General features: G+C 41.7%; 1 protein-coding gene and 1 long non-coding RNA gene across 9 annotated transcripts in view; one reads left to right on the top strand and one right to left on the bottom strand.

Moving 5' to 3' along the window:
• Positions 1 to 5,498, top strand: part of LOC101745869 (vascular endothelial growth factor receptor 1) — a 34,057-nt gene extending 28,559 nt beyond the window's left edge. For 6 of the 8 annotated variants that reach the window (XM_004927990.5, XM_012691844.4, XM_012691843.4 and 3 more), the window contains 3 exons: positions 599 to 743; positions 1,420 to 1,588; positions 3,412 to 5,498. In XM_004927990.5, the coding sequence (XP_004928047.1) occupies positions 599 to 743; positions 1,420 to 1,588; positions 3,412 to 3,821 (724 nt within the window). In that variant the 3' untranslated portion in view covers positions 3,822 to 5,498. Of the gene's footprint in view, positions 1 to 598; positions 744 to 1,419; positions 1,589 to 3,101 lie in introns of all 8 variants that reach the window. The other 2 variants (XM_062671823.1, XM_062671826.1) reach the window with 1 other exon arrangement.
• A 4,761-nt stretch (positions 5,499 to 10,259) lies between these two features.
• Positions 10,260 to 11,090, bottom strand: LOC134199981 (uncharacterized). Its single transcript, XR_009974701.1, has 2 exons — positions 10,920 to 11,090; positions 10,260 to 10,779 (listed from the first exon to the last, which is right to left on the bottom strand). It is a non-coding gene; the product is annotated as an uncharacterized LOC134199981 (long non-coding RNA).
• Positions 11,091 to 26,076: the final 14,986 nt, after the last annotated feature.

Raw genomic sequence — 26,076 nt, 5'->3', positions numbered from 1 at the left:
CATTCCGTGGTTTTTATTTGTGACGACTATTTATTATTTCTTACTCATAGAAGGCAAAGGAGATCAAACCTAGAGGTACCATTGTCCACGAATGTCCTCGATCTAAATTGTAAGCCGTTTCAAAATCATTTACGAAATTAATTCTAGGAAAGCTTCTTCTTTTGTTATCCACGCTAAAAAAGTGTGCATCTAATTTGAGATACAATACATTAATGTAAAGTGAAAACACTCCATTGCTTTTTATATAATCGAAAATATCAAACCTTACAATAAATTAGTGAAAAAAGTATTTTAGTTTTAAAAACTTTAATGAGGTATAGGTTTATTGATAATAAATAAAACTAGGAATGCCAAAGTTGGTTTGTTTGTTAAGTTTTTTCGTCTTAGTCTAACCAATAATAATCACCATTAAATTTCGATATTTTTCTTCCATACAAACGTCTCGAGGCATGGAACTTTTGTTCTATATTAACGCACGCGAATCTACTTTTAAAAACTAGTATAATATAAACGCGAGATTATGCGGTTCGTGTGTGTTTGATAAATACAGCAGGTTTAATGTTATCGTTTTAATTTGATTACTTGTTTATTATTTCAGTAATCGATTGGAGAAACCACCATTTGCGGATGATCGTCTCTACAATGTCATGCTGCGATGTTGGCATCAGAAGCCCACCGCGCGACCTTCGTTCACAGAGCTGCAGGAAATATTAGGAAACTTCCTTGAAGACAACGAACGCAATGTAATTATATATTTTTTTTAAATTACGCTAGATAGATAACCTTATTAAATATCTGGTGTTAAACCATTACCTGTAGCCATGGATATCATATCAATTTTTTTATTTTCGATATCGAATTTATTAAATGATAAGTAAATAACTTTAAAACAATAATAATTTAGGTTTATTTATCGTTACCATGAAAATTATAAAGTACTAGCTGACCCGGCAGACTTAGTAGTGCTTCAATCGATAAATAGAAGACCTAAACTTTTGTATAAAATAAACTTAAAACAAACAAAAGGAAGCCGTCCGACGGGGGACCCATCAAAGGGGAGACAAAATTGTTATTTTTATGTAGTTCCGAGTACTTTCATATTTATCTACCTTTTAAACCTTCTCTGGACTTTCACAAATAATTCAAGACCAAAATTAGCCAAATCCGTCCAGCCTTTCTCGAGTTTTAGCGAGACTAACGAACAGCAATTCATTTATATATATATATAGATTCGAAATATCGGAAATAATAGAGCGACATTAGTAAACACAAGATTAAACGATAAAACTAGTTTTAATTTAATCAAATACAAACAGATTATAGAAATGATAGTTTTTTCTGTTACTAAATTGTAACACCCTGTATAGTTATTTGACTTCAAAAACTAAAAGAATGTTGTTTGTGTGTGTGTGTGTCCAGCGCTACGTTGATCTGAACGCACCGTACAATGAAATGAACGCCGAACTCATGACGGGGGAAGACTATCTCGCGATGGTTTGTGCACCGGATTACAACAATATCGTAACACCGAGCCCCAACTACGTCAATATGGCAAAGAGTTTCTTCCCGGCTACACCCACTCCTAAAGGTACGTTCCTATTGTTGCTGTGTACCTACAAGCTTGAACATTAGTAGTAGAGAGGTATCAAATAGTTTATTTTACCCGTGGCGTAGCGGATAAGACGCTCGTTGTATAGAGGGTAGGTATTAATTTTGAATTCAAATAGAAATAGCAATAGTAATATGTAGTTAGTTATAGAATAGTATACTAGTAGAATAATATATAGTCATCATCATCATCAGAATAATATATAGTTATAGAATAGCAATAGCTCAGGAATTATTTTCAGGATAAATAAATAGCTTCGTGTTATAAAAATCATACGTACAAATTTCGAGATACGCCGTATATAGCTCGTCTGTCTATATTCAAATAACATCTATAAACAAATAACGTCTATAAAAGGATTTTGCCAAACTTAACATTATTTAATATTTAAGGTCCTTACATATGAAATTAGCGTTTTATGTGGGAGGAACATAGTCATTATTTTTTTTGTAAAATATATGTAATTAATCAAAGTATGCACCGTTGTTATTTGTGCACTTTTGCCATCTCATAGGTAGCTTATTGATCCCTTTACTAAAAAAAACCATGGGGGGAAAGTCATAAACTCTTTGAAGGCGGCTTGGACTGCCGCATCGGAGTTGAATTTTCCAGAACGAAAACGTTGAAACCAAAAACGTACCGTGATTTCTTTTGCGACACCAGCGCCGTTCACATCATTAATCCTTCGAGCTGTGTCTGCAGCACTGGTGCCACGGTAAAACTCGTACTCGTAAATATACCGATATTTCAAAATTTCCATTGTGCGGTAATAAGCGACGCCAAAGAAAAAATAACGAGGAAATAACAAATGAATTACTGTTTTCAAAAGTCAAAAGTACCAGCTAAATGAATTTATAAATTTGAATTTGGAATTCTTAACCAAAGAGGAGATATTTCAGATCAAAGTGGTCAGTACGTCAAAACGCTAATTTCATATGTAAGGACCTAATACTAACATATTCATTTATGATGCATAAAAAGCATATACCTATATATCAAGATTTCAATATTTTAATTAGTTTTTTCCGTTTTCTCGAGTTGGAGACATAATTAAATCCACTTTTACGGTTTAATCTCACGTTTTTAATTTAATAAAATTGCTACATTTCCAATACTAGACAGTTTTCATGTTCCAGAAAACTATGGTGTTATTTGTCGATATTTGAATATTAACTATTCAGCTCAATCTAAAGTGCTGTAGATTAAGTATTTTAATTTGTGAAAACCGAGATATTAGTATTAATTATAGGCACACTATGATTTTAGTATCGAATTATAATGTTACTGACCCGATAATTAATTCAACTGTATTTTTTAAAGCAACTGATGCCGAAAAAGGTAACATAATCAAAGAATCTGTTTCCTTATTATTTATTTTTATAGAAATTTTTTTAGTACCTTCCCCTTTACTGACTACAATAAAGACGTTCTTACAATAAAATTAAATCATTTTCAGTACATCTCACATTTATTCATTCTTCCATTTTATCAGATGAAACGGCTAATACGACACTGTAACTCAACAACTATACGGTAAAAGCATGCAAGTTTGCAAGTTTGCCAGTTGATATTGTTGTAAAAGTAGTTGTTACTAACAGAAATAACTGATTACATATATAGGAATGCACACATTTTCTCAGTGTTACGTAAAACAGAAAACCTGTGAACTATGTTTCCACTAAATAACACTATTTGACATTATTTCGGTCTGTCCTTTCCAAAATTTGTATTTTGTGTGTTTGCCTAAAAATAATAATATATTGTAATGATGCTAAATTATAATTACAATTAATTTATTTCAGATCAAGAAGGCTATTTACCAATGAGCCCTACATCGGATCAAACGAAGTACATGGCTCACGGAACTAAGTTTGACTTCGATTCTAGAAAGCTCAATCCTAGAGTATCGGAAGCTAGTAACGTTGGTTCAGTAATAACCCCCCTGTTAGATTTAAACAACCTTCCAGCGAGAAGCGGATCAGAATCTGATCATGAAAACAATGCCTCGACGTACCTTGACAAATGTATTGACGACAAAAAATCTGACGAAGTGTTTGAAATGAAACAAACAAACACGAAAAATCCACAGGACAATAGTGCAGTGACGAATCCTACCTATTATACATTCGACGTTGAAAACGAGAAGAAGCCAAAAGAAATAGCTAACCCTTATGTTAATTTTGCCAACGGCTCGACTGTTCACTTAAAATAGACGCATTGCTTTCCTAATCTGTTACACTTAAGTTCGTTTGGATCTCCATGCTTAAATTTTTCTGTTCGTCTCTATTTAACTCCAACTATTCTATTGATTAAGTAATTGATGCTTTTTTGTGTGTATTGTGTATGTATGCATGGATGTGTGTGCGTGTGTTAGTCTTAAGAAAGTAGACCTCGGTTCATATGACGGTGTACTGTATTATTTATGGCAGTAGGTAATATGTATTTATTTTATAGAAATAGTGGCATTTAAACTGTGTATAAAACAATACTTTTGTAAAATTGTACACAGATAAATATGTATTTGATTGCCAAAATTATTTTACTGCATAAACGCACAGTAGGTATAGGATCGTTTGAATTCACTTGCTTACACACTTGTGGCTCGTATAGACTACTGAACCACAGCGTCACCTGTCGTCGTGACTGTAATCTGTGTCGACGCGACGTTTCCATATCGTTGACACGCCGCAACTGCGTCGCTACTGTGTTGTATCCATTGCTGGTCGACCGTTTACAGTTTGCTATATAGTATAACTAATCTTAAGCGAATGTCTTAATTCATTCGTAGATAATTATGCAACTATCACTCAAATTATCGTATATATTAAAATCATCGCCGTATATCGGTGAAATATGCTTAATGAAGTCTTTATTCTAAAAGAGTGTCATTGAAGTTTTATTTTCACTTTATCAACTTCGGAACAGGCGAATGGTGTGCAAAGACGGAGTTCTTTATTAATCGAATTTGACAAAAATTATGTCAATGTGACAGGAGTCGCTAGCAATCTACGTATTGTCGAATAGATGTCGTGAAATAGAGATTCAAGTAATGAAACCAGCATACGCTGGTAGGCAGTGCGACATCGACATGTAGATAGTATCATCTACTGATCTACTCTATTTAGCCAGTGTGCTGTCGCAGAATACTGTGTGCTTATTGCGAGTTTTTTAACGTTCTCGATAGCGTAAGAGTTAATCCAATTTTTTTTGCAGTTGGAACAGCGCCCCTAACGGCAAACGTAGGCAAACGATCCCATTCCATACAAATATGAGCTAACTTTTACGCTATCGAGAACGTTCAAAAACTCGCACTAAGCACACTGTTTCAGTGATATGAATACGCTATTTATTTATTCACGATTCTCTGCTCTTCAGCTAAATGTTGTATGTTGTTATGTGTTTGATTGTTGTTTTAGAGTTTTACGCAAATGAAAATGTATTTAATTTTATTGACCCCACCATTGTATTGTTTTTTGTTTTCTGTTCACAATCATTCCTAGTTTGGTGCGATGATTGTAGAAAGAAAAAACAGTGATTGCCATAAGAATTTTTACTCACCTCTCAACGACTTGATATTTGAGAAGTATTTTCTTTTTTAACTTACCATGAGAAAAAATGAGAAAAGTAAAATCATTATATTTTTATACTCATTTACGAAGTTGTCGTAATTAAGTGCAAATCTCTAAATTTTATCAAAATCAAGTCAATTTATTAGTCTAGTCTGGCCGAGAGAAGAGATACATATAAAATTCCAAATGTACTAAAGTTTCTATAGTATATATTATTATAAGATTTTGTTAAGTTTTGTTGTATTCAACCAAATGTCTTTATGTTGTATGGAATAAGAATATCTAGGTTTTAAAAATAATAAATAAATGTGATATTAAAATGCTTCTTTTGTCTCCGTAGCCGCTGGTTTAATTAGATTTGTTTAAAAATGAATTGCCCCATCGTTGATATTACTTAGCTCGGCGAGTAAATTAACCCACAGACACAGACCCACTGAGTTTCTCGCCGGATCTTCTCAGTGGGTCGCGTTTCCGATCCGGAGGCAGATTCTGCGAAGCACTGCTCTTGCCATGGCCAGTGTTAGCAACACCTCTAGATTGAGCCCCGAGAGCTCACCTACAAGCGTGGGTTACGCTGATATAGCCTCTCAACGCTATCAACATAGATATATTATTCTCATCGGAAATAGCGCGACTTACCCTGAGTCTTCAGGTCTCAATCGTAAACTAATAACTCTTTTTTTTCATGATTTTTTTAATGCACAATGTTATTCCCTCATCTTGGAAGTCATTCGCGAATATGAGTAAGTATTGATTTCATTTGAAAAATTGCTATCTGCCCGCGAGATTTGAACATAGTCATGGTCGCATCGCCTACGTAATACAATCCTCGGACAATTCTTGAGTTATTCATCGTTATCTATGTCATTAGCAATATCGCGTTCACTACAACCAACAATTTTGTTAGGCTGAACAGAAAGAAGGCACTTTTTTTAAGTCCAAGCAACTACAACTAGTAGGTACTTGATTGAATAACGAAAAATAAAAACTGTAAAGTAGTGCAGCCTTAGTTTTATTATAAAAATAAAAATATTAATTTACAAAATCCCTCTCATGAAAGAGACGACGAAAGCTTCAATTGCTTCTGCAGCCTGAAAAAAATAAAAACAAATAATTCAAATGTATGCCTTATAAATAAATATCCTCAAGTTTCTCTTTAGATGATAAGACATTCATTATAATTGGGCGAAATTATGGTAGGCTGAGGCATTCGTGTTGCAATCTATTGATTTTTATGCTTTAGAAGAAAAGCTTTTTTTTTAGTTGCTTAGATGGATGGACGAGCTCACAGCCCACCTGGTGTTAAGTGGTTACTGGAGCCAAATAGACATCTACAACGTAAATGCGCCACCCACCTTGAGATATAAGTTGTAAGGTCTCAGTATAGTTACAACGGCTGCCTCACCCTTCAAACCGAAACTCATTACTGCTTCACGGCAGAAATAGGCAGGGCGGTAGTACCTACCCGCGCGGACTCACAACAGGTCCTACCACCAGTACTTAATTACGCAAATTATAATTTTGCGGGTTTCACTTTTATTACACGATGTTATTCCATCACCGTGGAAGACAATCGTGAACATTTGTTGAGTACGTATTTCATTACAAAAATTGGTACCCGCCTGTGGGATTCGAGCACCGGTGCATCCCTTCAACACGAATGCACCGGACGTCTTATCTTTTAGGCCACGACGACTTCAAAGTCGCTTCTAAATACGTGTTCGATACGTATTTCTTTAGATTTTTTTACCTTAGTGAGTGATTTACACGATAGTAAAGTTTCATCGCTCGATTCGAATACGCGAAGCAGCGTCTTAACTAACAGTCGTCCAAAAGTCGTGGTCTGTGTGCTTAGTGCGAGTTTTTTAACGTTCTCGATAGCGTAAAAGTTAGCTCATTTTTGTATGGAATGGGATCGTTCGCATACGTTTGCCGCTAGGGGCGCTGTTCCAACTGCATACAAAATTGGGTTAACTTTTACGCTATCGAGAACGTTAAGAAACTCGCACTAAGCACACTGAAGTATGAGACGCTAAGTGTATATACGAAGCGATTGATGCAACTATGCCGGTGTACAAATAAATACCTTAAGATATTAAGATACGAGTAAGGACTATAGTACCTAATCAATTAACAAGATTAGTTTAATCGAATATGTAATAAAAAAGTTAAAAAATATAATACACAATCGCGATAACATTATGAAATGAAACATAAGTGGGTTATGTAATCAGCAACTTACATCTTTCAGAGCTTCCACCAGTCCCATTGGAATATCCATTATCATCTTTACGAAGCTGGCAATCGCCTGAAAAAATATTTACTATTCAGAAATGACTTTGTTATAGGCAAACATGATTTGTTTATTCGCCCAAAATAATAACTTTTATACGAACGGATTGATTACATTCGGTCTGTATTAATGTCAACTTTGTATAGCCCAAATCCGATATTTTCACGTAGGTAGATATTTCAGTGTTTGTCGGTAATTGAATTTTTGATTATTTACTGAATTCTTTCTTTTTGTTTTACTTTATTTATCCGATATGATTTATTTACATATCTCGTTTTTGTTTTTTTTGTTTACCTTCATGAATAGACTACGATTCACCTAATACTAAACCAGGGGTTCTCAAACTTATTTTGTCTACTGCCCACTTTGGGAATAAATTATTTTTTAGCGCCCCCATTTTTTCAACTATAGCGAGAGCTTAATCGGTGTCTAAGAGTAATTCTAGATGAAATTACAAATCGCCTCCCAAGCCTCTACAAATCGCCTCCATTTTTTCTGGGTCTCTTACCGCCCCCCTTTAGGCCTGCAACGCCCACAAGGGGGCGTTATCGCCCACTTTGGGAAAGGCTGTCCTAAACGAACACAGTAGTCCATAGACGGAGATATCATGCCAAATCTAAAGCTGGATCTTAAGGCGCGATGATGAAATCTCATTCAGAATTTTAGCCTATTCTCCAAGCAAGAGTATGTGATTATTTTGCAATAGAACTAGTTCAAAGGAAAATACCAACCCGGGTAGGTATTTGCTCATTATGAAACGCTACGTTAAATCGATTGTTATTCTATTGATATTATAATTTTTCTTACGTGATGTATTTCGTCGCTATTATTATACTATTTTACATAATTTTACGTTACGCTGATACCATGACAGCCTGGAGATGTTTTAGAGTGTGTATACGACAAAATTTTAATAGCCTATATTTGTAGACGAGGAAACAGTTTGGAAAACCTTTTTCCATGTCTTGTACAAAGTTTTTTCATTGACTTAGATGGGGTCGCAACCTTACAGTCACGGAGTTAAGCGAATACTAAACCGACCGATAACACAACGGGCATGCACCCACCTTGAGGTTTGAGATCGAACTCTTAAACTCAACTCAGCTCCTATTCAGCAGCCTGGTAGGCAGCGGCTTAGCTCTGCCCCTAGCATTGCTGACGTGCATGAGCGACGATGACCACTTACCATCAGCTAGGCCATATACTCGTCTGCCTACAAAGGCAATAAAAAAAATATTCCATCGTTTTGTTTTTTTTTATTTTATTTACAAAGTACCAAATCTTTACACCAAGTCTATGTAAATAAATAACACTTTCAACGGAACACTATATTTAAAAAATACCATTATAAATATTGAAGGAAATTCCATTTTTAACTTAAACAATTCCTATTTACAACCTAGTCAAAAACCAGCCTCCATACTAAAAACATCATCTTAATCGTGCTTATGTGTGATGTAAATGGTAGAATGAAAATATTTTTAAGTTAAATTTATTGGCTTTTAAACTGAGGATCGGTGCAGTACTTGCCTCTAAAACGTTCGAGCATATATAAACAAAAACAAATAAACTAGCAAGAAATAAAATCGAGCAATCGAGGATTCAAACCATACTGTATATTTGTGTTATTCTGCACACTGTTATTTTAAATGGCTTTACAAAAATACGCTAAAATTGCTCACTCACTCCTAAAGGCTTTGCTGCAGGTCCGGTCGGGGGAGGAGTGTACGCGGGCGCAGTTTCATTTTCAGCCCATACTAATAAAAAATACGTGAGTAAAACAAATAACACTTTCAAGCACTCTCGTTCCATTCTGTTTACTATTATAATGTGTACAAAATATATTCTTTAAATACAAATCTAGGACATTTGAGTGACTAAAACCATAAAATGAGCGTATTGTTTTCAAAGCTAAAGAATTTATTTGTTGAATGAACATTGAAGGTCACCTAAACAATACAATTAGGTCGTAATTTCCATGAATACTTATTTTCAGTAAATAAAACTGCTTTTAAATTCCAGGAGACAGTTTGTTTCATGTTCAAACACCGACCGTCGCCTGATAGGTAGGACTACAGTATACGATTGGGCCGTATTTGGGTCCTGAAGTGAGATTATAATTAATTTAGAAGAAAAAATTATATTTATATCAAAGAATAGTTTATAAAAAAATAAATTTGAAGATTATTGATAAAGAGTTTTCTTTTTCTTTCAAGTTTTAAAAGAAAATTACTCATTTTTTATTTACAAGAGCGGTGTTTTATTTTAAGTATTATATTATAGATATTATATATATATTTGTCAGGTAACCAAAAGAACTTGGTTGAACTTTAGTGCGCTTAAAATTTATTTTTAAGATTCACGCTTGGCCTACGGGAATATGAGCCCTTATTTGATTTTGTTCTCAAATCAACTAGTGCCTATTCTTCCTCCAAATACTTATCTCTGACGTATGTTAATGTGTTGTACGATGTTTTTAAAGGTACTTTAGCATAAGTATGCACCGTAGCGAAATCTTTGAAATTTTTTTTGAGACGATCACAACCCATCGCAGATGAGAAGTTCGCACTCAATAAATGGAACCGCTGCGTTGATCGACATGTCCTATCGAATTCTCCCGATCCACTCGATGCTTTTAGGTACTCCAAGCACCGATCACGGTTCTCGTCGATACAAATATCGCTCTACAAAACCAAAATTAACCGATTGACCATTTCCAAAGGTCGATCTGCAATGATTTTATTACAAGATATTATTATTCCTTCGACATGAAAATCATTCACGAACGTGACTTAAGAATGCATTTTATTAGAAAATTTGGTATTTGCATACAGGATTCGAGCATCGACATAGTTGCATCGTTCGATATGCGAACACAGGGTATTTTATCTTTTAGGCCATAATGCCTTTAACACGTTGAACAGTAGACTAGAAACCACGTTTAGCCCAGTGGGCCGCGATGGTCACCGTTTGACCGCCAATAAGTCGGGTCCAGATGGCCGCGACAGACCCTGTGTCTGCCATTTCTGCCTCTCGGAAAATAATGAGTAGACACTGTTTCCGTAAGTTGCCCATTATTTTTGAGATATTTCTTGATAATATTTGCGAAAAAACACCTGAATGTTTTTTTACGATTCTTAATATATTGGTTCGGCCCTGGGGAAAGTATGCTGTGGACACATGGTATCCGTCATGACCTTCAACTTGCTAAGGTCGACTGTACTGGTGAGGCGTATAATTATTTAGCTGTAGCCGCGCAAACTTATTTCTGGCATTCACGTTGTAATTTCTATGGGTTCCAGGAATCACTGAAAACCAGGTCAGGAGATTACTTAAAAAAAATGAAATCTGGGGCTATCAGGGACACACCGCCCGATCTTGGATCACGTTTTCCACTTTTAAACATAAATTTGAAATTTCTATTGGATTAGAACTACAGCTATCTTACCCTGCAAACAGGTTTGCAAATTGGGTGGTATTATATACTTGCGTGGGTTCTTAGCCCTTACAATCATTATCATTTCATTTACATTTGACAAACATTGTCATTATTACAATCATATTTAAGAGGACTGGCGGTCCTGCAGTAGTCGAAACTCGACTATAATTAATTGGAATTGTAAGTTTGTACACTATTATAATTGTATTTTATACTTCTATAATCACAAATTTCGCCAAGACTACACTATAAAAAATATTAACAAAGAAACAATATTTAATCTCAATTTGACAACAGACGTCAAGAACAAAAGTTTGACAATAAATAGTATGCATGCGTGTGTGCGTCAAATACATGGTATTAGTGTGTGTAATGTTTTCTTTATTGATTTAATATATCTTTTATGCATTATTTAAAAAAAATATTAGCATTGTGCACTTCTTCTCTATATTCTCTATAAGTGTGGAAAATTTCATAGTCCTCCGTCCGCGCAATTTTCGTAAAAAGGGATACAAAGTTTTTGCTTCACGTATTAATATATAGATTTTGGATCAAAATAGGAGAATAATGTGACTATAAACAAAGATTCTTGTCAAATGATACACATAAATGAATAAATAATCTTTTGTTTTTTTGATATAATAATTTTAAGGATTATCAATTAATTAAATAAAACATTTCATTTATAACAATATTTATTATAATATAGTGCACCAATTAGGAATTAAACAAAAAAAAACGTTAAAATATCTATATGTAGACAATACAAATACAGTATTTTGTAAGATCAGTCTAATTAAATAATTATAATACAGGTAGTCGAACTCAAAGTTCATCTAACATTAGCCGATTAGCCGAAAGCTTATAATGTAGGTACAATCGTCCTGTCCCTTTTGTCCAGAAACAGCTTATATGTATAGGTCTTCCGATTTCAAATGCAATTTAAATTTGGATTACTAGATATTAGTCGTTAACGTAGTAGTAATAAGTCTCATAATCAACCTTATCTGCCAATGCCAGCGGGCATCGCGTCATGGTGCCTATGGTTTTCTGTTCTGATTTATATTACTTATGCGAACCGTGAACACGTCTAAATGAAAACTTCACTTATAATAAAAATACAGTAGATTTTCTTGATATTAGCCAAATACATTTGCTTTCAATTAGTCTCGATTCATGGCTAAGTTTGATTATGTTATTTAGTAGGTATCCAAAATAGACCAAATAATCGTATTTCAAATTTCACTTAATCGACTCCGTCCGAATAGCGTGATACATGATATGTACAAATTTACTGAGCAGTTTTTACTCAAAAACAATATTGTATAGGATTAAATTTGAAAATAAAAAAATATTAATTAAATGAACATTATTGCATTTTCCGAACGGCTATTATTTATAAATTCACACCATTTACAAAATCCATTTCAATATGATTTAAATTTCTGTGAACATTACTAAAACTACTTAATGTACATTTGGAATAAATATTTTTTTTCAATATTACCAGAATTTTCGGAATATATCTTCAAGTGTATCTCCACTCTGAAATTCAAAAGAATATTATGATGAAAATCTAAAATGTGTTAAATAATTAAAAAAAAAAGTCAGTGTAAGTATATTACCTTTTTACAAGCAACGGACATAGCCAGAGGTATACCGGAAAATATTCCTAAGAAATCTCGGATGATCTGCAACATGGTAATGTATACTTTAGCAATAAATTTATTCACATTTTTTATGATTCGTTTCATTGTTTTTTATTAGTCGATTTGAAATGATGAATTATTGTCAGATAAAACAATATAACAAGCGAATTATGTATTCGCTTCCCCTATTTGTGACAACTGTTTAATAAGAATGATTAAACACGAAAACAAAATGGCAGAATCAAATTCATTATTTATTTAAACATTGTGATGTTATTCTTAATTTAAAATATTAGTGTTCTTAATTTGGTTACTAAAAAAATATTTGTAACTTACTCCTCTAGAAGGTGGTGCTGCGGTCGTAGGTGCCATGGTTGTGGTAGTGGCATTCCCATCTGTGGCATTGTCAGCTCCGAGCACTAATCCTATTACCAATACTAACACCAATAAGACTCTCAAGTATCTGGGTGCCATTGTCTCACTGCGTACTGTTTGAATGCCGAGCCATGCTTATATACGCGGGCTCTTGAAAAGCAAATCCGATATATTGTTCGTGGAAGTCATCGACAAACGTCACATTATTATTAATGAGATGTTAATTTGATCATCTGAGACGAAATATTGTCATACTCACTATTTCTTTTGTTTCTGAAAGCGCAAGGCTCACTGACGACACATTCACTCTGAGGACGTTGACTGAAACGTTTGAAACACAAACAAACAAATAATGTCACACATGTTTTGCGCAGACACCTTTTTGTATTTGTTCAACTGTAAACTTCTAGAAAAAAATTTAAATAATTCGTACAAGAACAGCTTTGCGCAGTAAATACTACAGAGCAAAAATAGGAAATGCGTAATATAAACTAGAAAAGTCTTTTCCCGTACCACGTTTGGGTATTGCGACTGGGAAATTGAATCTTCACCTGATGTAAATAATTATCATGGTGTACCATCTAAGATGCGTTGTGCGCTCAATTGCATACATACTTCTTTTGCCTCAACAAGCAGGCGAATATACAGCCCTTGTTGGTAAGCGGTACCTAAATTGCACTGCTCGCTTCGGCTCTCGGAGCAGTTGCTACGTATATAATGGGTATTCGAATAAAGCATTTGACACGAAATTTATAAGACATATTTACTGTCGGTATGTCAAATATTGACTCCACTCCACTTTTGCTACAATACAATCATGTGATCTCATTTAAATGATGGGAACAGGCATTTTGCATTACAATTGAGACTTCGATGTCATGTCTCAAGATGAGTAGCGGAACCTATGGTGAAATGAATGAGCTACGGTCAAGCCATCTGGGCTATGGCCTCGTCTGCCCATCTACAGGAATGAAAGAACTGCTACTATAAATTGTTACGCCGAGCCTTCCGTACCTAGAGTCATCTATAGTATACAGCCCACTAAAACATAGCACAATAACGTTATCTATTAGGAAATGGAGGAAAAATATAGAGCGATCGAGATGCTACCAGAAATCGTATTGACTAAGGAGCGTTCAGGAAGGCTTAACTACATTTCAGAAACTTGCGTGGGACACACATTTAAGCGGGAATGAGCGAGGCAATTGAACCCTTCAAACAAACAAGCGATACGAAATAAAGTGAAAAGCGATCCAAAATGAAGTATTATTATTTGTTTATTTTTTATAGCAGTTTATACATATATTGTTTATAGATGCCTGGATAGATGCCTGCTCACGGCTCACCTGGAATTAAGTGGTTACTGGAGCCCATGGACTTCAACAACATAAGAAAAATAGGCAGGAAGGTGATACCTACCCATCTGGACTCACCGTACGTATTCTTTTTTCTTATTTCATTCGATGATTGGTACCCGCCTGCGGGATTCGAACGCCGAAGCAGTTGCATCGCGATTCCAATCCGGTGGTAAATTCTGCAAAGAACTGCTCTTGCTAGGGGTGGCGTTAGCAAGTTGTCTCAGAGTGAGCCCGTCGCCTATCCGTTCAGGCGTAGTGGGAATAGCCTCTTAGGCTACCAGTGAAAATGTAGGGGAATAAAAGCCAGTCGTCTTATCTGTTAGGCCACGATGACTTCAAAAACTGTTATTGACTATTACTGACTATTAAAATTTGTGTGAAACATAATGAAGTTGTGGCGGGTAGCCATCATACAACGCAAGATATTTGACAGATGCCTGAATCTCGCTTACGACATTTTCAAGATAAGCTTGCATATATACAAGTTCCGAACAACAACATTTGGAGAGCTGTGTACTCTGCCGCAAGCAGGGACACACGGCCAACTACCGTGGATGCCCCAAGGCTCCACGGAAGCGCCCGGCAAACGCGCCCCCTAAAACCGCTGGCCCAAAGACTTCGGCGCCCCGCGCGCCGAAACCGGCTTTCGTACCGGCTCCGGTGCCCACCGTCTCCGCGTGGGCGAAACCGTTGCCGTTCACGAAGGCAGGAACGACACCGGCACCCCAACCGCGGTACGCGCCGCAATCTCTACTCGCGCCGCGCCCCGCCCCCGCGCCCGCGCCCGGTCCCGCGCCTCGCCCCGGCCCCGCGCACTCAAACGATTTTACAATTATTCGCGACTACATCGCCGCGATAAACATCGACCGCATGCGTGCGTTCGCCGACGCCATGCGCAGAGCGGTCACGGCCGAAGACCGCCTAAACGCGACGTTCGAGTACATCGACGTCATCGAGTCCGTCCAGCGCACGCTGGTTTGATTACCGGTAATCAATGGCGTGCAACGCGAGATTAAAACCCCATTCTTTGAAGTTAGCATTCTACAATGCTAACGGACTCGCGCGTCAGCGCGACCAGGTTTATGAGTTTCTACGTGACAATCTCATCGACATCCTTCTGGTGCAGGAGACCTTCCTAAAGCCCTCGCGTCGCGACCCCAAAGTCGCGAATTACGTCATGGTTAGGAATGACAGACTCTCCACCCGCAAGGGCGGGACTGTCATTTACTATAGGAGGACCCTGCACTGCGTCCCTCTCGATACTCCCTCGCTCTTACATATCGAGGCGTCAGTGTGCCGCATCGCGCTGACGGGACACCAGCCGATCGTCATCGCATCCGTATATCTCCCTCCTGACAAACCCCTCCTGAGCAGTGACCTCGAGACACTGCTCGGTATGGGGGACGCGGTCATTCTGGCAGGCGATTTAAATTGCCACCACACTAGGTGGAACTGCCATCGCACGAATGTGAACGGTAGGCGTCTCGACGCGTTCATAGACGACCTCACATTCGAAATATTCAACCCCCCGACCCCCACGTGCTATCCGTACAACGCCGCGCGTCGTCCGAGCACAATAGATCTGGCACTGCTGAGGAACGTAACTCTGCGCTTGCGCTCCATAGAGGCAATGTCAGAACTCGACTCAGACCACCGACCTGTCGTCATGCAGCTCGGTCGCCCACTCAACCGCGAACCAGATACGAGGACCATGGTGGATTGGAAGAAGCTGGGCACGTGCTTAGCCGACACCGCTCCACCAATCCTCCCTTGCGGCCCGGATTCAACTCCATCCCCCGAGGACACCGTCGAATCCATAAATATCTTCACTGATCACGTCTCGACGGCGATCACAAGATCTTCAAAGCAAGTTGATGTGGAGGACTGCTTCCACCGCATCAGACTTTCCCCCGATCTTAGGGACCTCGTTAGAGTTAGGAACGCGGCAATCCGGGCCTACGATCGATATCCCACGGATTCAAACCGGACTCGGATGCGTCGCTTACAGCGGGAGGTCAAATCCCGCTTGAGCGACGCCCGAAACGAAAACTGGGATAGTTATTTAAAAGAACTCGCGCCCACTCACCAAGCATACTGGCGACTAGCTAGGACCCTCAAGTCCGAAACTATCGTCACTATGCCGCCTCTCGTACGCCCCTCAGGCCAATCACCGGCTTACGATGACGATGACAAGGCAGAGTTGCTGGCCGATGCACTGCAAGAGCAGTGCACCACCAGCACTCAACACGCGGACCCCGAACACACCGAGTTCGTCGACAGGGAGGTCGAGCGCAGAGCTTCCCTGCCGCCCTCGGACGCGTTACCCCCCATTACCACTTCCGAGGTCAAGGAGGCGATCGAGAGCCTGCAACCACGGAAAGCTCCCGGCTCCGACGGCATCCGCAACCGCGCGCTTAAACTGTTACCAGCCCAACTGATAACGATGTTGGCCACCATATTAAATGCTGCTATGACGAACTGCATCTTTCCCGCGGCGTGGAAAGAAGCGGACGTTATCGGCATACACAAGCCGGGCAAACCGAAGAACGAAACCGCGAGTTACCGCCCCATCAGTCTCCTCCCGGCGATAGGCAAACTATACGAACGGCTCCTTCGTAAACGCCTCTGGGACTTCGTATCCGCGAATAAAATTCTTATAGACGAGCAGTTTGGATTCCGCGCCAGACACTCGTGCGTCCATCAAGTGCACCGCCTCACGGAGCACATCTTACTAGGGCTGAACAGGCGGAAACCCATTCCGACAGGAGCCCTCTTCTTCGATATAGCGAAGGCGTTCGACAAAGTCTGGCACAACGGTTTGATATACAAACTGTATAACATGGGAGTGCCAGACAGACTCGTGCTCATCATACGAGACTACTTGTCGAACCGTTCGTTCCGATATCGAGTCGAGGGAACGCGTTCCCGGCCCCGTCACGTCACAGCCGGAGTCCCGCAAGGCTCCGCCCTCTCCCCGTTACTATTTAGTTTGTATATCAACGATATACCCCGGTCTCCGGAGACCCATCTGGCGCTCTTCGCCGATGACACCGCCATCTACTACTCGTGTAGGAAGAAGGCGTTGCTTCATCGACGACTTCAGACCGCGGCTACCACCATGGGACAGTGGTTCCGGAAGTGGCGCATCGACATCAACCCCACGAAAAGCACAGCGGTGCTCTTCAAAAGGGGTCGCCCACCGAACACCACGCTGAGCATCCCCCTCCCGACTAGGCGCGTCAATAACCCCGCCCCCGCCGTTCGCCCAATCACGATGTTCGACCAGCCCATACCGTGGGCCCCGAAGGTCAAATATTTAGGCGTCACCCTCGACAGTAGGATGACATTCCGCCCCCACATCAAGACGGTACGCGACCGTGCCGCCTTCATTCTAGGACGTCTCTACCCGATGATATGTAGGCGAAGTAAAATGTCCCTTAGAAATAAGGTGACACTCTACAAAACTTGCATACGCCCCGTCATGACCTATGCAAGTGTAGTGTTCGCTCACGCGGCCCGCATACACTTAAAATCATTCCAAGTCATTCAATCCCGTTTTTGCAGGATAGCCGTCGGAGCCCCGTGGTTCGTCAGGAACGTCGACCTCCATGACGACCTGGACTTAGAGTCCACCAGTAAGTATATGCAGTCGGCGTCTACGCGCCACTTCGATAAAGCGGCAGGACACGAGAACCCTCTCATCGTGGCCGCCGGTAACTACATTCCCGATCCTGCGGACAGAATGGAAAGCAGTCGACGTCGCCCAAAACACGTCATCTCGGATCCTCCCGATCCACTAACGGTGCTTCTAGGTACTTCAAGCACCGGTCACCGTTCTCGTCGAACCCGTCGCTTGCGACGAAGGGCTCGACGAGTAAACTAACTCTCAGACACAGCCCACTGAGTTTCTCGCCGGATCTTCTCAGTGGGTCGCGTTTCCGATCCGGTGGTAGATTCTGCGAAGCACGGCTCTTGCTAGGGTTCGTGTTAGCAACGTCATCAGGTTTGAGCCCCGTGAGCTCACCTACAAAAGTTAGGGTTACGCTGACATAGCCTCTCAAGGCTCTCAGCTTAGGTAGAAAAAAAAAAAAAAAAACAACATTTGGACCATTCCGATAGAGGCACCCGTCACGTGCGGACGTGCTCATCGTCCACTCGATCGCCCGGTCTTTGTTCGCCCGGCTTTTGTTAGCCCGGCCATTGTTCGCGCGGCCTGTGTTGGTGATACATCTGCCGACCAAGTGTGTTTCCTGGAAGCTTTTATTTGTTTTGTTTTAGTTATTTTTGTGTTCGTGGAATATTTGCCGACAAAGTGTTTTCCTGCAAGTATTTATTTGTTTTGTTTCTTTTTGTAATTTCTGTTTTGTTGTGCTTTTTCTTTGTCCTATAGTAATCGCGCCGCATTGCCACCTGTGTTCAATAGAACCGCTCAGGTCCGAGAAGTTGGGGCCTGTTTTCAAGACCCGGGGCCGCCCCACCTGGGTACTCAGCGATCATGGACGCTGTATTCGCGGAATTCCTCCGACTTCGCCACCCACAGCTCGCCTCAGAGTTTCTGGCCTTCAAGGCCAATCACACTGCGAGCCCTCTCGAGGACTCCGCCGCGCTCGCTGCTCCTGCGTCGCCTGTACCTGCGTGCAGAGCTTCTGCATTGAGCACCGCAGCCTCTATCGTGCCTGCCGCTCCCGTGTCGCCTATACTGGCGAGAAAAGCTGCTGCGTCGTCCGCCGTGACCATCGTTTCAGCTGAGCGATCATCCGCGGCCTCCGTCGCGCCCTCTAAAACACCTACACTTGCTCGTAGGTCGCCTGCACCCGCCTCCTCGTGCTCCGACTCTGACTCGGACATGGAGGTCGACCTCGCCCCCGCCTCATCGACGGATGGATTCACCCTGGTACAGAAGGGTAAGAAGCGTGCCGCGGAGTCTCGAGCTCCCGCGGCCGCTAAAATTAGCAAAGCCGTGAACGCGTCGCGCCCCCGCCCTCAGACTCCCGTTATCCTTCAGGAGAAGGCAGCTTGGGATCGAGTTTGCCTGGCCCTTAAGGCCAAAAATATAAATTTCACGAATGCCCGTAACCTCGCGAACGGCATTCAAATTAAGGTTCAAACACCCGACGACCATAGGGCCCTCTCTTCTTACCTCCGTAAGGAACGTATAAGTTTCCATACTTATACGCTCCAGGAGGAGCGCGAACTCCGCGTTGTAATACGCGGAATCCCTAAAGAGTTAGATGTAGAGCTCGTCAAGGCCGATCTGTTAGAACAGGGCTTTCCAGTGAATTCTGTGCACCGTATGCACACCGGTCGCGGTAGGGAGCCATATAATATGGTTCTAGTCACCCTCCAGCCTACCCCCGAGGGTAAGAAAATCTTCAACACACAGACCGTCTGTAGGCTCTCCGGTATCGCCATCGAAGCCCCCCATAAAAAAGGCACTCCTAGCCAGTGCCATAACTGTCAATTGTACGGGCACTCTTCCCGTAACTGTCACGCGCGCCCCCGATGTGTTAAGTGTTTGGGCGATCACGCCACGGCCCTCTGCGCTCGCGACCAAAAAACCGCGACGGAACCGCCTAGCTGCGTCCTGTGTCGAACACAGGGTCACCCCGCGAATTACCGTGGTTGCCCCCGAGCCCCTAAAATAAATCGCCGCGTCGCCCGCCAAAACCGCCTCCGAGCTTCCGGCCCAGACATCAAAGCCTCGGCACCCTCTGCGTCGCAGGCTAAGCCAGCGTTCGTTCCGGCGGCGGTGCCCAGTGTCTCGGCCTGGGCAAAACCGCTGCCGTACACGAACACGGCTATAACTCCCTCCTCCGCGACTCGTCCCTCTCCCGCGACTTGCCCTCCGACCGCGTCCGAAAATCTCGCTTTAGCGATCGACTTCTTTCAGTCGATCAACTTTGAACGCGTTAACGCTTTGGGCGACGCCATTCGCGCTGCCTCCACTGCACAACACTTTATCGCCGTTGTGCAGGAATACGCCGACGTATACGCGTCATTAAATACGTACGTCCTCCCCTCACTCCGCCGGTAATCAATGGCGTATATAAGTAGAATAAAGCCCCTATCCGTAACGATAGGATTTTTTAACGCTTACGGTCTCGCAAATCAACGTGATCAGGTTTCTGACTTTTTGCGTGACCATCAAATTGATATCTTTTTAGTGCAGGAGACCCTACTTAAGCCCGCGCGCCGTGACCCTAAAATCGCGAACTATAACATGGTCAGGAACGACAGGCTCTCTGCCCGTGGTGGTGGTACCGTCATTTACTATAGAAGAGCCCTGCATTGCGTCCCGCTCGATCCTCCCGCGCTCGTTAATATCGAAGCATCAGTGTGCCGAATGTCACTGACGGGACACGCGCCGATCGTTATCGCGTCCGTTTATCTTCCACCGGATAAGATCGTTCTAAGCAGTGATATCGAGGCGCTGCTCGGTATGGGGAGCTCTGTCATTCTGGCGGGCGACCTAAATTGTAAACACATCAGGTGGAACTCACACACCACAACCCCGAATGGCAGGCGGCTTGACGCGTTAGTCGATGATCTCGCCTTCGATATCGTCGCTCCGCTAACCCCGACTCACTACCCGCTAAATATCGCGCATCGCCCGGATATACTCGACATAGCGTTATTAAAAAACGTAACTCTGCGCTTACACTCGATCGAAGTAGTTTCAGAGTTAGATTCAGACCACCGTCCCGTCGTTATGAAGCTCGGTCGCGCTCCCGATTCCGTTCCCGTCACGAGGACTGTGGTGGATTGGCACACGCTGGGCATCAGCCTGGCTGAATCTGATCCACCATCGCTCCCGTTTAACCCGGACTCTATCCCGTCTCCTCAGGATACCGCTGAAGCCATAGACATCTTAACGTCACACATCACCTCGACATTAGATAGGTCATCGAAACAAGTTGTAGCGGAGGACTTCCTTCACCGCTTCAAATTGTCCGACGATATTAGGGAACTCCTTAGAGCTAAGAACGCCTCGATACGCGCATACGACAGGTATCCTACCGCGGAAAATCGTATTCGAATGCGTGCCCTGCAACGCGACGTAAAGTCTCGCATCGCCGAAGTCCGAGATGCCAGATGGTCTGATTTCTTAGAAGGACTCGCGCCCTCCCAAAGGTCTTACTACCGCTTAGCTCGTACTCTCAAATCGGATACGGTAGTAACTATGCCCCCCCTCGTAGGCCCCTCAGGCCGACTCGCGGCGTTCGATGATGACGAAAAAGCAGAGCTGCTGGCCGATACATTGCAAACCCAGTGCACGCCCAGCACTCAATCCGTGGACCCTGTTCATGTAGAATTAGTAGACAGTGAGGTAGAACGCAGAGTCTCCTTGCCACCATCGGATGCGTTACCACCCGTCACCCCGATAGAAGTTAAAGACTTGATCAAAGACCTACGTCCTCGCAAGGCTCCCGGTTCCGACGGTATATCTAACCGCGTTATTAAACTTCTACCCGTCCAACTCATCGTGATGTTGGCATCTATTTTCAATGCCGCTATGGCGAACTGTATCTTTCCCGCGGTGTGGAAAGAAGCGGACGTTATCGGCATACATAAACCCGGTAAACCAAAAAATCATCCGACGAGCTACCGCCCGATTAGCCTCCTCATGTCTCTAGGCAAACTGTATGAGCGTCTGCTCTACAAACGCCTCAGAGACTTCGTCTCATCCAAGGGCATTCTCATCGATGAACAATTCGGATTCCGTACAAATCACTCATGCGTTCAACAGGTGCACCGCCTCACGGAGCACATTCTTGTGGGGCTTAATCGACCAAAACCGTTATACACGGGAGCTCTCTTCTTCGACGTCGCAAAAGCGTTCGACAAAGTCTGGCACAACGGTTTGATTTTCAAACTATTCAACATGAGCGTGCCGGATAGTCTCGTGCTCATCATACGGGACTTCTTGTCGAACCGCTCTTCTCGATATCGAGTCGAGGGAACCCGCTCCTCCCCACGACCTCTCACAGCTGGAGTCCCGCAAGGCTCTGTCCTTTCACCCCTCCTATTTAGCTTATTCGTTAACGATATTCCCCGGTCGCCGCCGACCCATTTAGCTTTATTCGCCGACGACACGACTGTTTACTATTCCAGTAGAAACAAGTCCCTAATCGCGAAGAAGCTTCAGAGCGCAGCCCTAGCCCTAGGACAGTGGTTCCGAAAATGGCGCATAGACATCAACCCAGCGAAAAGTACTGCGGTGCTATTTCAGAGGGGAAGCTCCACACGGATTTCCTCCCGTATTAGGAGGAGGAATCTCACACCCCCGATTACTCTCTTTAGTCAATCCATACCCTGGGCCAAGAAGGTCAAGTACCTGGGCGTTACCCTGGATGCATCGATGACATTCCGCCCGCATATAAAATCAGTCCGTGACCGTGCCGCGTTTATTCTTGGTAGACTCTACCCCATGATCTGTAAGCGGAGTAAAATGTCCCTTCGGAACAAGGTGACACTTTACAAAACTTGCATAAGGCCCGTCATGACTTACGCGAGTGTGGTGTTCGCTCACGCGGCCCGCACACACATAGACACCCTCCAATCCCTACAATCCCGCTTTTGCAGGTTAGCTGTCGGGGCTCCGTGGTTCGTGAGGAACGTTGACCTACACGACGACCTGGGCCTCGAATCAATTCGGAAATACATGAAGTCAGCGTCGGAACGATACTTCGATAAGGCTATGCGTCATGATAATCGCCTTATCGTTGCCGCCGCTGACTACTCCCCGAATCCTGATCATGCAGGAGCCAGTCACCGTCGACGCCCTAGACACGTCCTTACGGATCCATCAGATCCAATAACCTTTGCATTAGATGCCTTCAGCTCTAATACTAGGAGCAGGATTAGGGACCCCGGTAACCGTACTCGTCGAACTCGACAAAGAGGTCGACGTGCAACCTAACCTATGCATCAGCCCGCTGAGTTTCTCGCCGGATCTTCTCAGCGGGTCGCGATTCCGATCCGGTAGTAGATTCATTCGCGAAACAATTGCTCTTGAGTTGTTAGGTCTCCTTCGGAGGCGCTCGGGCAGTTGTTAGCAAATCCCACCCCTCTTGGCTGAGCCTTTGCTCGCCCACCTGTCCTGGTGAAACTGGAAAGGCCTTCGGGCCACCAGTAAACTTTCAATGATAAAAACAAAAAAAAAAAACATTTGGACCGTCGGTCTACCGAGCAATATCACCCGCTCGGTGGAAGATCTATCCTTCGTCGTTATATCTCTCCACAAAGTTAATGATAATGAAAGGATTATCAGAGCGTTTTAGTGTGAATTAATGCTTTATCACCTCTAAATATTGACTTTTAGTTTCTACAACTAACAATATCAATATCTTTGATCAAATAATAATCAATAATTTTATACGGAACCTTAGCTGGTGGTAACAAAGCAAACAATTCCGTTTGAAACAAATATAATAATTTTACATTAGCTTTATATGTGGCGATATTGTAAAAATGTATGAATACGAGTTGATAAGAGCTCACTTTATAAAGTCCTTTTGATGGTATTGTCAACCGGCACTTTACTGAAAAGCCAGTAAAGATTGATAGGTACTTCCGCTACCCCGCTTCGGTTTCCTTGAAAAGACATAAGGGCCTCTCGACCCTTTTATCCTACAATGAAATGATTTTAATATCGTTAACATTAAAATAGATTCACGTTCATTTTAAAAAAGATAACGGGTTGCCAAGGCGTGAAGACGGATTCTGAATAATAGTACGGTCGTCATGCGACAACCATATACTTCTCTAACACCGAGAATTAGGACTAGTTTTGGAGTTTTCGTCGTGGCCTAAACTTTAGGCCCTAAAGGATGAGACGTCTAGTGCATTCGTATCTAGCGATGCAACGGTGTTCGAATCCCACAGGCTAGGCGGGTACCAATTTTTCTAATGAAATACCTACTTAATAATTGTTCACAATTGACTTCCACGATGAAGGAATAACATCGTGTAATAAAAATCAAACCCACAAAATTATAATTTGCGTAATGACTGTTGGTAGGACCTCTTATGAGTCCGCATGGGTAGGTACCATCACCCTGCCTATTTCTGCCGTGAAGCAGTAATACTCTTCGGTTTGAAGGGTGGGGCAGCCATTGTTACTATACTTAGACCTTTTTTACGTTGTAGATGTCTATGGGCTCCAGTAACCACTTAACGTCAGGTGGGCTGCGAGCTCGTCCACCAATCTAGGCAATAAAAAAGTTTTAATGAGTCATTCAAGATTTAAGTAACCCTGCATACGGCTAATCGACATGATGTATTCGGAATAAAACCCTCAGCTGTAAAAAGTGCACCGTTCGTTAGTAAAAACTGGGCTGCCAGATTTCGTTATATAATTCCGCATTAAATAAGATTGTAATAGGGCCCGTCTTTTTTTAGTACTTTCAATATGCAAATTAGCTTACGGTAATCCTATATTACCGACTGCCGATGGAGCAGACGCTTTCTAGACTGGAAGCCTCGTACCGGTGAGCGCATCGTTAGGCGTCGCCCCGCCCGGTGGACCGATGACTTGCGGCGATATGTGGAAAACGATTGGATGCGGATGGCGGAGGACCGTTCATTGCGGCGGACTATGGGACAGGCCTACGTCTAGCAGATGATGATGATTATGAATCTTATATTAAGTAGCCAAACCGATACACATTACAAAGCTAATACCATTTGGAGACACGAGATTCAAGTCTCAATCTTTTATTATGTAATGGTTATTCCGAACTTCAATCTGGAACGTATGATTGCTTCGCGGAGCAATAGGCAAATAAAACTCATCCATACGAACTGCCGGTAAAATAGCCGTGTGTCACTATTTACACGACTCAAATGACACACATTAAAACAAGATACTTAAAAGAAATTAATCTAATAGCCTATTCAATAAAAAAATAAAACGTAACAAAAAAAATTAACACATTAACATAATTTACAATCGACTGACTTATTGGGTGTTCTTTCGTAACTAACATAATTCCAGTTAATCGAAACATAAACACTTCGACAATCCTCTTAACAATTCGTATAAGTTCGGATAATTTGTAATTGGCATATTTTCGCTTGGTACTATGAAACCAGAAGCGGCAACATCATTACCACAGTTACTAACTACATGAATTATGCATCTAAATGAAAATATATAAAATATTGAAATTTTGGTTAAAAATTTTGTTAATTTTGAGAACTTACCTTATTCTCTCCACGTTATTGATTGTAAAACTCCGTAATTTGGGTAAGCTGGAGTGCACTATTGAAACAGATACTAATATGTATATTTTATCTTTAATATTTGTAAGTCTTCGTGTAATTAATTACTTTTATGTATTATATTATAAATATACATATAGTCTTTACTGCTCTATGATATTTTTTGTATTGAGAATATCAGAGCGCTTTATTTAAATAACTTTATTTCTTTTATTCGTGTAAACCCCAACATGATAGCTTCACCTTGATTATGTACATTTATTCGTCTCAGGATTCGCTTCGCTTCGCTTTGCCTATAATGTTTCTTCTGTCTGGTATATGAAACTGACAAGGAAATATTCCGGGTTAGGGTTTGATACCGGATGGTACCGGTCAATATTCTGTTAAACTTTGCTGAAGAGATTATTCACTTCCTCCAGCCAGAGAATAATACCTTTTGTCATCGCTGGATCCACCCGCAACCCACCCCGAGGACTTTATCATGTTACTTTAGTTAGGTCCGAGAGTGACTAAATGTTAAAGGACCTTACTTTCTGAGGACTACTAAGTAAAAATCCGGGC

The sequence above is a fragment of the Bombyx mori genome, chromosome 13 (assembly GCF_030269925.1).
Source record: "Bombyx mori chromosome 13, ASM3026992v2".
Taxonomy (NCBI): domain Eukaryota; kingdom Metazoa; phylum Arthropoda; class Insecta; order Lepidoptera; family Bombycidae; genus Bombyx; species Bombyx mori.
This window is presented reverse-complemented; position numbering and strand designations above follow the sequence as displayed.